Genomic DNA, 13,944 nt, shown 5'->3' with positions numbered 1-13,944 from the left:
GAGCCACAGAAACACTGATTGACTCATACCAAAATAGCCATTTATATTTGTTAGAGGAAGCAAGTTTAGAATTAGCTACAGATTTCTAGATAGTGCAGTTATTTTCAAAAGATACATAGTGCCTTAAACAAAAACATCAGAGTGACGCAGTAATATACAGTCATGATAGTGATTGTTACCATCACTACATATTTGTACATTTTTCTGCTTTCATTTGTGAATTATGCGATTTTGGGAATATGCAGACCAGAAGAATCATATGTCTAGCGAAAGTCTACAAGATATAGAATTTAGGATTATGTTTGTTATAGAATATGTGTTGAATATGTACTAGTTGTTGACATTGACCACAGTCATTATTTTGTATTTGTATATAGCTGTTGTCAGACTCTTTGTTCATATTGACTTGCTCATCTGTTATGTAATTCTTATGTAGTAATCCTTTTACTTTCTTGTCTCACTTATGTAGTAAGCCAGTTGCTGTTTAGCTTTCAAATATACAAGAGTAACAATATGTCAGTATTTTAAAAAAGAAACTGAAAGTTTATCTTACAATGTAATACAATGTTGCTATGTGGTTTATAGATTAATTTTAACCACTTTTTATTTCATCAAAGCACAAGCAGCGTTTAGCATGGATAACTTCTTATTCACGCTAGTAATCCTCAACAATATGAGGTTCTTCTCTACATAAACAAAATTGAAAAGACAGAAATCAGGAATTATTGAGTGAGTTGAACACAACTGTTTTTAAAGTTGGTAAATGAATGGTATTGCGGAGGAGTCTGTGTAGTGAATTGAAGGTTGTAATAACAGAAAGTGAATGGTATTGCGGAGTCTGTGTAATGAATTGAAGGTTGTAATAACAGAAAGTTCATAAACTGAAACATATAATGGGGGATGTAGAATGTTGATGTCAAGGAATAGACAACAATGTTTGTCCTAAATGTGGAAGGATAAATACAAATATTCTAGGCATAGTTTATGCAGGATTTTGAAACCTGTAACAAAAATGTAGAATTAAGCACTTGATAGGGCCTTGTGTTCAAAAATTTTATGATGTAGTTGGTGAGAGTGTGTTGAGCTGAAATACGTGATCAGGAGTACACAAGTCATAGTGTAGATTTCTGTATGAGGATATGTATCTGTATCCTTTTTCCTGCTGTTCTGTGTATGAGGAAATATACAGTATTATCAAAGCCATTGGTCAGATGACAACGCATAAATTAAAAGGAACATAACAAGGCTGTCTTTTTGTTTATGAAATATCTGTATTGCTTCAAAAGAAACATGTTTGATGAAAACTTGCTGCAAAAACATGATCAATATGTTTAGACCATTTGGGATCATCGCTTATGAAGACGCCGAGTAGTTTTGTTTGTCTTCTCCATGACAGAATTTTAATCCCTACATGTAAATTGATGGATACAGTATCTATATTGAGATGGCTTATCAAAAAAAAGTGTGACTTCTGCAAATTGATCTTTGTACTACTGGCATTAAACCATTGAAGGTTTTTTGATATCAGAATCACACATTTCATCAAGATAATGTCATTGTTGCTTCAGACAAAAACAGTTTCATCAGCATATGCATACACGATACTCAACAGGGGCATCATTGTAAAGAAGTCATTTATGTATATCAAAAAAGGGTAGGAACAAGAATGAAGCCCTGTAGCACTGGAACTGAGGTTCGAAAACTACTGGATTGAATGTTCTTAAAACTTGAAAATTGTTTTTGGTCTTATAAGAAGGAAAGAAGCAATATGACTGAAGAGCTCGTGGTTCCAATCACCTTAAGCTTTAGCATTAGAATATCATGGTTGACAAATCGAGAGTTTACTTCAAGTCAATAAACATCAAAGCAATGGAACCACCTCAATTTCGTCTTCAGGCGCAATAATATATTACTGACTGAAAGACATAACTGTCTTACGTATGTCCGTATGTAAAACCGGATTGTAGGTGATGAAGCTGATTAGAGTTCAACATATAATCCTGGAAGCATTCATTTAAATGTTTCTCAAATATTTCTAATAATATCGGCAATACTGATATAGTACAATATTTGTTAAGCTCTTCACGATTTACTGTTTTGAACATAGGAAGTACCCTTGCTATTTTCCAGCAGTGTAGAAATATCCCATCTAGTCAGATGCTGTTGAACCTGTCTGTAATGATATGGCTAATGTAAAGGAGCGTAGCTTTCAACATTCTCACAGATATGCCATCTGGGTCAGTAGCTTTTCTGATATACGTGGAATAAAGAAATCTCAGACATAGCTTGAGTGCGAACCAAGGAAACATTTCTAGCATGAAGTTTATGTTAGTTGTAACGTTCTCAAGAAATCTGTTGGGAGGCGCTGAGCACTGTTTTAGTGCAACTAATGTGAAGCGACTATTCAAATCTTCTGCTGATAGCATTATGATCTTTTGCTAGCTTCACCCTTACAGAATTTCATATTTGTCTTGTAGGGTTGTAACTTACATCAGTAGGGTCAATAGGGTTCCTCTTTGAGCGAATCAAACTTGTGACAAGATTTCTTTTTAACATTTAAGCTACCCAGCCTCCTGTCATGCTTTAAGCGATTCAGCTTACTAATATATGATTGTACTTCCTTATCCATGCATGAAGGGGGTATTTCACATTTTACATATTGTGCTAGTTTGCAAATCATTTTTGATTAGTAAGTCAAATTAAAGTTATAAAGCATTGCATTGACATCTTTGCGTAGAAGCTTGTTCCAAGACGCACTTGTAAACACATTGCTAATGTTTCTCGTAGCGAGGGATGAATAATCCAAATATGAGACTTGTGTACATGAGCTTCTGCTTTAGGGGTTTGGGCATTTGATTCCGGCCTCTCTTCTCTATCCTATGCTTCCATAGTAAGTTATCTCCGGGAATGACAAAATAACTGTTGATAAATTCCTTCCTCAAAAAATCTTTTAGATAAACAGAGAATTTTAAATTTGTGTCTAGATAGTATACCTCTCACTTGATCTATCTTACTGGTTAATCCATGGATATTGAGATGCTCGATCTTAAAGGTTGACTTGAAACCAAATTTACGTTACGGTTATTTGGCATTAAAAGGTTCACAATGTCTTATTCTGCTGTGTTGCAGGTTCAAAATGTAGAAATGTGATTACAAGCTCTTAAAAGCTCAAAAACGAAGTCATCACAAAAATGGCTGTAGGCTGGAATCCCTTATTTTGATGACGTATTCAATTCGACGTGGTTATTGTTTTGACACGTGATGTTATCACGTGAAATGAAAGGTCAATAGAAGGCTCAACATAAAACGTCTTGTAGCACTAGTTTATGACAAACACTTCGGGTTTTACCGGAAAGCCCTTATTAAATAGAGATGCTTGCTACTTTAAAGTTTTGTTTCAGCTTGGTCTAATCATCCAGTCATAATCTGATCATGTGCCCCATATTTTCAGCCAAATGCCGCGAACAATTTCTGCAGCATTCTTCGACCATCACAGGTGACCAACAGGCTCTTCATGTTTATCAGAGGATGATATGTACCCTCTCGAGCTAAGATTAAAAAATTAAACTGATTTTCAAGCTAGGTTTTAAGATATCAGTGCTCAAAGTAACAGCATTACAATGATAATTCAGTAGACGCGTAAGGACAATCGACATGGTTTTATTGAATGCGTGAAGGTCATTTGTAAAAATATTTCAACAAATGAGGTTGCATGAAAGTGTAAACAAAAGCACATCTTGTTCAACTACGTCACATTTGAGCCGTTTTGAGAGGAATTTCAACCTATTGCCATTTTCATGATGGTTGTGATTAACTGTTCGTCTTTTAGCTTTTAAGAGCTCGTAATCGCATTCCTAAATATTTAGAACCTGCAACACAGCAGAGAAAGATATGGTGAACCTTCTGATACCAAATAACCGTAATGTAAATTTTGTTTCAAGTCAACCTTTGAATTAGTCAGTACTGTGCGATAAGTCATCCATTTTTGTTCATTTTCTTACAGTGGCAGATGATTGATTGTGATGGTAAGATAGCGCCACCATTTAAGTTCATTTAAGGTGTGTTATGTATATGGTGACTCAGAAAAGTGATTAGGTGTGTTTGTTAGGAGAACTTAAAATAGTTGTACTGAGGTGGATCTCAAGAGATAAGATGTTATGAGGAAGACAAAGGTGCCTCCGGTTTCGAAAAAAATAGCTTGATTGAAGCTGTGCTTTATGTGCTGAGAGGGAGCCAGAGTAATAATTTGTTAGGTAAATCATAGGTACTGAGGCTAGGTATAGGGAAAACTGTGTAACTAGTTACCAAAGATGAAATATAGGTATCCTCAGTTGTTTGGTAAACTTGGTGTGCTCCAAAACGTGTTAAGGATGAATTTGGAAGAAAAGGCGAGCCTGGGTGCATGTCTGGGCAAGTTCCCTACATTTGAACTTGCCCAGACACGCACCCGTTGGGCTTAGGGATGATTTCAGGTATGAATGAGAATATAGAGAGGTTAGGAGTGATAGGGAAAATAAAACTGCCAACTATTTGGTACTCAAGAATAGCGGTGGCCTCTAAAGCGAATGGCGAGGTGAGGTTGTGCATAGATCTAACTCGATCATATAAGTGCGTTCTTAAAGAATAATTTTTTCTGTTTTCTTTAGAGAGCTCGCTTGTGTAGCTTATGGGCGGTACAGTCTTTAGCAAGATGGATGCCAATTTGAGGTTTTGGCCGGTGGGTTTGGCAGAGGAGTCAAAGGAATTTTTGCTTTTATTATACCATTTGGTAGATCTTAGTATTGTAAAATGCCATTTAAGGTGATGAAAAGGGTGTCCTCTATTTATGATGTTCTGGTAGTACGACGTATCAATGAGGAACACAGTGAGCGACTTAGAGTGATGTTAGAAAAGTTGGCCAGTGTGGGGTATGGCATTGAATAAGGACCAGTGTGAGTTTAAAAAGAGGAGTGTGAATCCTTTTGGTCATGCCTTGAGTAGGGAAGGTATTAAAGTGGACCCAGATAAAGAAAAAACAATAAAACAAATCCCGGCCCATGAAAAAACAACTCGAAAAATTTAAGGTTTTTGGCAATTATTTAAGCAGGTATAGCCCCAAGCTTTCGGAACGTGAGGTTCCTGTGAGGGAGTTGGAGAAGAATGGTTGGTGTTACACAAAAAACCGGCAGAAGGATTTTGAAGTAATGAAAGCAGCGAAAGCGAGGTCTCCAGTTTTGTTGCTGTTCAATTATGAATGCAGGGATAGGGTGAAGTCTGATACCAGTACGCATTTTTTGGGAGCAGCATTGTTGCAAGCAGTCCCAAAGGGCTCATGGCAGCTGGTAGATTGTCTCAAGGATGTTGATGGGGGTGGGGGTTTATATCATTGGTGTCACTACTGAGTGTGCGAGTATGGCTGCATGTTGTCGGTGATTAGATGAATTTGTAAGCTAGTGAGTAAACTTTTTTCTCTTTCAACACAAAGGTTTTTATTATTCAAATTTGAAATTTTTATTGTTGTAATATTTAGGATCTACAAATTATCGCTTTATTTCTAAATCAATATTTGAAAAAAAAATTGTAGTGCCTATTATATTATTTATTGTTGTACCTATATATATAGCTAGCTAGCAGTAAGGAGGTGAGAGTAATAATACTATTGCTAGTACTACTGTTGCTAACTAACTATTATAGTTTCATTTTACTTTTTAGATTTCCAAATGAAGTAAATGAAAACTCTCGTTATTTATAATGGTATCGCAACTGCAGAAAAGTAAATAAGCCTGGTCCTTGGGCACTTGTCTACAACGAAAATTTCAATGATCCTTGTTTTGACAGAACAGGCTAAAATGTTCAACCGAAACCAGATGCTGTGCCCACACTATCAATTCATTTAAAGGTTTTGTTTCAATGTTGAATTGTGCTTTTCAATGATTGAATTCAAAACAATTTTGTCAAGCGCAGGGCTACTAGGTTGTTCAACTTAAAGTAGGTATAACTAAATTTTGTTTAGAAACCTCAAACAGCACGCAAAACAGCAGCAGCTACGACAGCCAGTGCTTATGAAAATGATGTCTGCAGCTTACCAAAAGATGTTGATGTGAATGTCTCTAGTAATGCATTTGTGCCAATGTTTAGTACTTCTTTCAGTATTTCTGCAATTTGTTTGTTGTTATTTCTGTTGAAATAATCTCATGGACGCAATCCATTTGCATGCTTGATAAAGGAATAAATAAAAATAAAGAAAGTTATGCCTATGATATGTGTGAATGACTTCCAGTGAAAATAGCCACTTTTTCATTTTACATAGCGATATGGTAGCATTTTGACTTACTTTATTTTTAGGATCATGAATACAGTTTTTAGCTGTAGTCATGATCCTAGTTGTATTGTTGTATCTTAAGGGTACTTTTTTGGGAACAAAACGTTCACTTTTGTTGATTTTATGTAATTGTTATAATCGATGGTTTTCTTTAGGCGGTTGGAATAATAATCCTACTGTTACTCAGTTTAATGCTGCCTTTTGCAAACTTATCAGCAGATGTGGTGCAAAATCAGATGCTGATAAGACAGGTAATGTTACTGCTCAAAATTCTCACGATACAGGCTACTCTAGAAGTTAATAGTTTGTGGATCCTACAATGATTTCAAATGTTAAAACTTCTGTTATAGGTAACAGTAGTCTATATAGCTGGCTACATTGTGCAAAAACTAATTGAAGTGTTGTCACGTGACATTTGCCATCAGTCGCTGGTTACCACTAAGTCAAGTATCTAGTACCGACATCTCTATACTCTACTCGTGCTACAAAACAATGAAGGATTGGAACGTCCATCAGACGGTGTCATCAGAATCCTGCTAGCTGAAGATCAATACTTTTGTATTAATGCAAAGCCAGATCCACTCCATTGCGTAGTGTTTGTTATCAGTAGTGTAAGATCTAGTGATGTGCTATGCCGTGGGAAACACCTTACGAACACAGCAGATGGCATATCCAACCACTGTGCTTCATTGATAAAAAACCTCATTCAGTCGTTTTATGATCTCTGACAGCATCATTATGCTAAAAATGGTGCATTCAAACAGCAAGGCGCATCTTTGCGGTATAAAATATAAAAGCAATATTTTTTAAAAAGGTCAGTGACAATGTAATCACTGTAATATTAATCTGTAGCTGCTGTTGTAATGCTATTTCTAATCTGATTTAGTTCTAAGAAACTCTGATGCACCTTGGCTCAATATCCAGTGATATACAAATCTCCTTTTACACAGTTTTTGTAACATCTATGTATAGGTTTAATCATCAGATTACACTACTTGCTGCATTTCTTTGTTTGCATTATTTTGATTACCCACTATTACAACTGTTTTTAATTTCTATTTAGTTGTTGCAGTAGTTTATTTCATCTTTTACAGATACTGTATCATACATTCATGAGCTATTATCTCCTAAATCCTGAAAATAGTTTCTGTTTTGGCAGCATATGGGTTGTTTCTATGGAAATGCTTCATGTGCTAAGTTTTTCCATTATGGTTCATGTGTTGTAGCTTACTTTGTTGTAAATGAGCTATCTACCTTCAGTATTAGTATGAGTCCAAATCTCCTTATATATGGATAGTCTTCACTTCAGTTGTGTTTGTCGTTAGGTGCAGAGGACTCTGGTTAGCTGGTGCCATAGTGTTATTCACCGTCTATGTGAGTGTCGATGCCGATAGGTGGGAGGTAGTCTAGTGATGGTCAGGTTACGGTTCTACAACAAGGCTAATCCAATGTTATAGTTCATGTAACGATGCCTCATATATACGCTAATGTATGTACACCTCCAACCAACCCTCTAAAGACAGGGTTGGGGTTAGATTAGCAGTTTAGATGTAAGATATTATGATATAATTGTTGCGTGACGCCGAACTGTCTTTATTGAACACACCAAGATTCATGCGCAATACAAAATAGCACGCAAACATGAGTATAATACAACATCTCTCCTTTCCAACAGTGACTTAAGTGCAACGGGGATAATACTGGAACGTGTATGAAAGCTATGAACTGAGAAATAACACATCTAATACCTTTATCTGAAAAACCAGTAACATGACTCTACCGACGTGGATACCAATTCGGTTTGGAATATAAGTGAGATAAAATAGCATACGAGCCAGCTTAAGACATAAGCATGATAAAGGAGTATTCTCAAATGAGTATATGAGTATCGGGGGGGGGGGGCATGTGGGTAGGAGTCAAGAGGCTACAGGTCAAGTTTTACTGGAGGTTTTACTTCGCGGCCAGAACGTGTCGTGTACTGGGGTACATCTGACTTGATGGGTGTATTACAACCTGCCTGGGGACTCTCTCTAGGCTCAACAACTACTTGACTAGATGAACTCAACTCACTATCCGGAACTACCTGCACCAGACTTTTACGATTACGCCTCAACTCCATGCCGTTAGCATCTCTGAGAACATAGGACCTAGGGGAAGTCGCCTGAGATACTTTGGCCTCTCTGTTTAAGTCTCTGATAACCACTCTGTCTCCAACCTTAAGGGGAGATAGCGGCACTGCTTTATGTCTCTGATCGAAACTGATCTTTGTCTGACTTCTTCTGTACTCCTCTCTTTCCCTGACTACAGACCTCTGCGGTGTCTGAGGGTCCAGCAACTTAGACAAGATGGGAACTGTGGTCCTGAGTTTTCTACCCATTAACAGCTCTGATGGGGACATCCCATTTTCTAAGGGTGAAGACCGGTATGCCAGCAAGGCCAGATACGGATCAGATTCCTTCTTGAGCAGCGCCTTAACCGTTTGAACTGCTCTCTCCGCAGCACCGTTTGCCTGGGGATGTTTTGGCGAGCTAGTAACATGCACAAACCCGTAAGACGAAACAAAATGCTTGAACTCTGAACTAGAATATTGGGGGCCATTGTCTGAAACCAACAGCTCTGGGATACCATGTCTGGCAAAAATACTACGCAAGTGATCCACAACTTCTCTACTACTGAGTTCGGACAGGGGGGCAACCTCCACAAACCTAAAATAGTAGTCTACTAGCACAAGATACCATCGGCTCTGGTGGTAAAACAAGTCACTGCCTAACTTCTCCCACGGTCTTTGGGGAAGTTCAGCTACCATCAAAGGCTCCTGGACTGTGTTGGCATGTAATCTGCAGGTGTTACATTGACGCACCATCTCAGCGATCTGTTGGGATATTCCGGGCCACCAAACAGCCTGCTTTGCTCTAGCGCGGCACTTGGAGACTCCCAAATGACCTTGGTGGAGGGTCCTTAACACGCCAACTCTTTCAACTTGCGGGATAACAATGCGATCTCCTAAGACTAACAAACCATCTTGAATAGACAACCATGCTCTGGACTCAAAGTAGGGACGGAGAAGGACATCCTGGCTGGTCAAGTAAGCCGGCCATGACGTCTCAACAAACTGTATGACCTGGGACAAAACCTCATCTGCTTTTTGCAACTTGGCCAACTGAGCTAATTTTCCACTAGAAGCGAACATCTGATGGGCTTGTTTAGCAACAAGTTCCACCTCTTCAACAAAACACACCTCGTCAACTGTGGGCAACGCTTGAGAACGGGATAATGCATCTGCCAAGGTGTTGTCTTTCCCTGCCAAGTACTCGATCACGTACGAAAACCTCATCAGACGCATACGAAATCTTTGAATGCGTGCTGTCAACTTGTCCAACTCGATGGTGCTAAGGAGTGGGATAAGGGGCTTATGATCGGTTTGAATTCGCACTGTCATACCCGTGATGTAATCCTTGAACTTGGTACATGCCCACACTACACCAAGTGCCTCCTGCTCTATTGTGGCATATCGTCTTTCAGTATCGGATAAAGAACGAGAGGCAGTTGCTACAACTCGTTTTGTACCATCAGGCTGAATCTGGAGCAATGCAGCCCCGATGCCATTTCGACAAGCATCAGATTGTACTATTGTTTCAGCTTTAGGGTCATACGCTGCAAGAACAAATTCTCTAGACAGTTCACCCTTGATCCGGGCAAAGGCTTTACTTTGGGAATCACCCCAAAACCACTGAGAGCCCTTACACAACAGATCTCTCAAGGGCCTGGACATTTCTGCCAAGTTTGGGGTAAATTTGCTAAACTGGTTAGCCATGCCCAGAAAACTACGCACATCTGAGACATTTTTCGGTGTAGTGAAATCCTGAATACCTTGCATTGTCTCAGGACTAGCTCTGATGCCCTCTTCCGATATCACGTGACCTAAGAACTTTATGGAGCTCTTAGAAAACTCACATTTGGAACTGTTTAACGTCATTCCTGCCTCCGCCATACGCTTCAGAACCAACCTCACTCGCTTATCATGTTCATCACTGGTGGAACCCCAGATGCAGACGTCGTCCATGTGGACAATAACTCCTTCAAGACCTGAAAGAACCTGGGAAACAACTTTGGCGTAGATCTCGGGACTAGAGGACAACCCAAAAGGAAGTCTATGATACGCAAACCTACCAAAGGGGGTCAGGAATGTAGTAAGCAGCTTGCTTTCCTTAGACAATGGAATTTGATAAAACCCGGAGTTAGCATCCAATTTACTGAATACCTTCCCACGACCTAGCTTTGCCAAACTAGCATCAACATGTGCCATAGGATACACTTCCCTTTTTACTACCAGGTTTAGTCGTGTATAGTCTACACAGATGCGAACTCGATTGTTGGGCTTGGGCACTACCACCATCGGAGAGCACCAATCCGTGGGCTCACTTACTGAAAATATAACTCCACAATCAACCATCTGCTTTAACTCATACTCTACTCTGTCTAACAAAGGGTAAGGGACAGACCGCGGCACATTTATTGCAAAAGGAGTGGAACCCGGTTTCAACCTGACCTCAACCTCTTGACTCATTCTACCCAGCCCTGAAAACAGACTAGGGAACTCAGATTTAAACCTGTCAAAAGAACACGGTTCTGATACATAGTCAATGCTAGTATTACATGCAATCAAGCCTAGATCAACACATGCTTTTCTACTAAGCAAAGCTTTGTTATGCGCTACCACATAGAGTTTCTCTACTACCTTGCGATTGTTTACATACAAAGTGGTTTCAAACCATCCTAACACAGGTATTTCAGCATTACTAGGGGCAAACAAGGATTTGTCTGGTAAGTTCAATTGCACTGATCCACACAATTTACGGGGAATAATGGAGACATCTGCACCTGAGTCCAGTTTGAAGCGTACAGGTATGGGTATTTTGTCTACTTTCACTGTCTTAGTCCATTCAACATCAGCGGTCCGGTCGTTGATTTCTCCGAGGAAAAAATGTCCGGGATTATCAGAGGAACCTCTACTACTACTCGGCTGCTGATCCTGTTCCTCCAAGGCATGTACTGCACTAGGTTTGGATTTACATAAACGAGCAAAGTGCTCCTGCTTGTGGCATTTGTGGCATGTTGCATTCATGGCCGGACATTTTCCGAATGTGTGGGAGTTATGACCACATCGCCCACACTGTCTCACAGATGCTTGACCCGTTGGAGTTTTGCTACTACCACTATAAGTATCAGGTTTGGGTCGTTGCTGAGTATCACGATTATCGGTACCGCGCTTTACTGCATCCACTGCTTTGGTGTCACCGGCAGTTGCGTTTAGTTCACGTACGTTTCTATCGACTTGCTCGGCCTGTCTAGCCATTGCCACAGCTGTACTTTCAGTCAGTTTCTCAATGTCCATCTTCTGCATCTCTCTGCTCAAGTCCGTGTCAGTAATGCCGACTACCAGCCGGTCTCGTATCTGCTCTGACCGTTTTTCGCCAAAGTCACACTTGTCAGCGAGCTCATTAAGAGCACGTATATACTGTTCCACTGACTCACCCGGCATTTGGTCTCGCTTAAAAAACTTCGCCCTTTCAAATATCACGTACTTCTTAGGAGAGAAGTACTGGTTGAATCCCTCTAGCACTTTCTTATAGTCCTTTTTATCGTCATCTGAAAGGCCTAAGCTGTTGAATATACTTTCGCTAGAAGGTCCCATACAATACAGCAAACTGTCAACTTGGACCTCTTGTTCATCCTGGTCTAGTTTGGAGATATTACGATATCTGCCCCACCTTCTAGACCACTCTGCCCATTTTTCCGAGAAAAAGTCGAACCCATCAGGGGGGTTAAATTTCGGCATCCCTCGAAATTAATTTTCACAACGCAAGCACAATTATTTCATACTGGCCACCATGTTGCGTGACGCCGAACTGTCTTTATTGAACACACCAAGATTCATGCGCAATACAAAATAGCACGCAAACATGAGTATAATACAACAATAATATACATGTTGATCGATCAACTATTAGTATACAATTAAATGATGTTGCTTCCTTAGTTGCTAGACATGGAATGAATATACATGTAACTATAAAGCTACTTCTATATAAATGGATAGACTGAATAGAAGTTGTGTTCCTACTATAGTGTTGCTATGGACTGAGTAAATAATTCCCCACTCCACAATCAAATGGTAAGAATATTGTACACGTATGCAGCATGTAAGCAATGGTTGTTGATGCATACTTGTTGCCGTTAGTGGGAGATAATATACGCTGTAGGAATGTATTGTAACTGCTAAGTTTCCTACCTATTAACTAATCTCTTGACATTTACGTTTGTGGGAACATTGCTAATATACAGCTATTTCAAAAACATGATTTTCAGCTATAACACATGTATCTGTAATATAATCCGTAATATAATATAACAGTTGTTATTTGCTTGAATATATCATTTGCTAAGTTTATGCATCTGTAAGACAACAGTTTGTATGAGTAATATGATCCACTAAAACGGGACTAAAACCTATTTTGCTTCTACTTATCATTTACTATATCCTACTCCATATGTTATAAATAGGTTTTCTTTTATCCGCCCACTCTAAACGTTGTGTAGAAGATTTTCATTAACACCCAAGTGGCAAATAACCATTCAAAAGTACGCTCCTGTAGTCTCGGCTCCTGTAGTCTCGGCTCCTGTCATTTTTCACTGTTTGTTTACATACGTAACTAATATATGATTAACTTCCCAATATGGCGCATGCAATACGTATCGCTATCAATGAAAAAGTCACGTGGTTGCCATTCCAGAGGTTTTGGTGGCGGTTGCAAAGCTATAAATACCATTTATACTAAATACTAAATTTATAATACCAATCTGGAAGTTGTGGATAGCTTTAAATATTTGGGCGTGATTATTACAAATACATTGAGCTGGGACCACCATATAACATCGATTTGTACCAAAGCATTACAAACCTTGGGAATGATAAAACGGGTTCTTTTTAATGCTCCTAATAAAGTAAAGAAAATCGCATATTTGACTTTATGTAGACCCGCCTTGGAGTACGCTTGTGAGGTCTGGGACCCTTTTTTAGTCAAACACATATCTCAAATTGAATTTATACAAAGAAGAGCCGTGAGATTTATATGTAATTTGAAAGGAGTTGCTAGTGTAACGGAAGCTCGAGAGAATATCCAGTTGGAAGTTTTAGAGATCAGAAGAAAACGAGCAAGACTCAACCTTTTAATAAACATTTTATCTAATAGCACACACTCAGCGCTAATTGAAAGTTTTAATTTTTTAATGTCCCAACCACACCAGTATGACACCAGATCATCTCGGTCTAACGCTCCAAAGGCAATCGCCTGCAACACAAACACATATTTTAACAGCTTCATTCCACGAACTTCTCGGGATATTAGATTGGGAGATCATTAGAACAGGAAAGTTTTATTAATTGATGTTTTAAATTCACTTGTTCAAATAGATAAATTTTTATTCTTATACAATCTATGCAAACGGTCTCCACTTCCTCCTTCTGAGGTCTCGAGACTCTTTTTAATCAGAATCAGAATAAAGGTATTACAGGTACGGTAGCTTCACAAACTGAAACTAAACGGCTAAAGTAGCAGTTTACGGTTTTAATCACCCCATTT

The 13,944-nt window shown here is 38.9% G+C and overlaps 1 protein-coding gene across 1 annotated transcript; it reads right to left on the bottom strand.

Annotated features, from left to right (window-relative positions):
* Positions 1 to 10,905: 10,905 nt before the first annotated feature.
* Positions 10,906 to 12,140, bottom strand: LOC137392618 (uncharacterized). Its single transcript, XM_068079025.1, has 2 exons — positions 11,019 to 12,140; positions 10,906 to 10,911 (listed from the first exon to the last, which is right to left on the bottom strand). Exons 1-2 carry the CDS (start codon positions 12,138 to 12,140, stop codon positions 10,906 to 10,908), a joined length of 1,128 nt encoding a protein of 375 aa, XP_067935126.1.
* Positions 12,141 to 13,944: the final 1,804 nt, after the last annotated feature.

Source organism: Watersipora subatra, chromosome 1 (assembly GCF_963576615.1).
Source record: "Watersipora subatra chromosome 1, tzWatSuba1.1, whole genome shotgun sequence".
Classification (NCBI taxonomy): domain Eukaryota; kingdom Metazoa; phylum Bryozoa; class Gymnolaemata; order Cheilostomatida; family Watersiporidae; genus Watersipora; species Watersipora subatra.
Note: the sequence above shows the minus strand (reverse complement) of the source record. Positions and strands in the feature narration are given on the sequence as shown.

Coding starts and splice junctions, on each gene's coding strand:
- LOC137392618 (XM_068079025.1), bottom strand. CDS start 12,140: ATGCCGAAATTTAACCCCCCTGATGGGTTCGACTTTTTCTCGGAAAAA.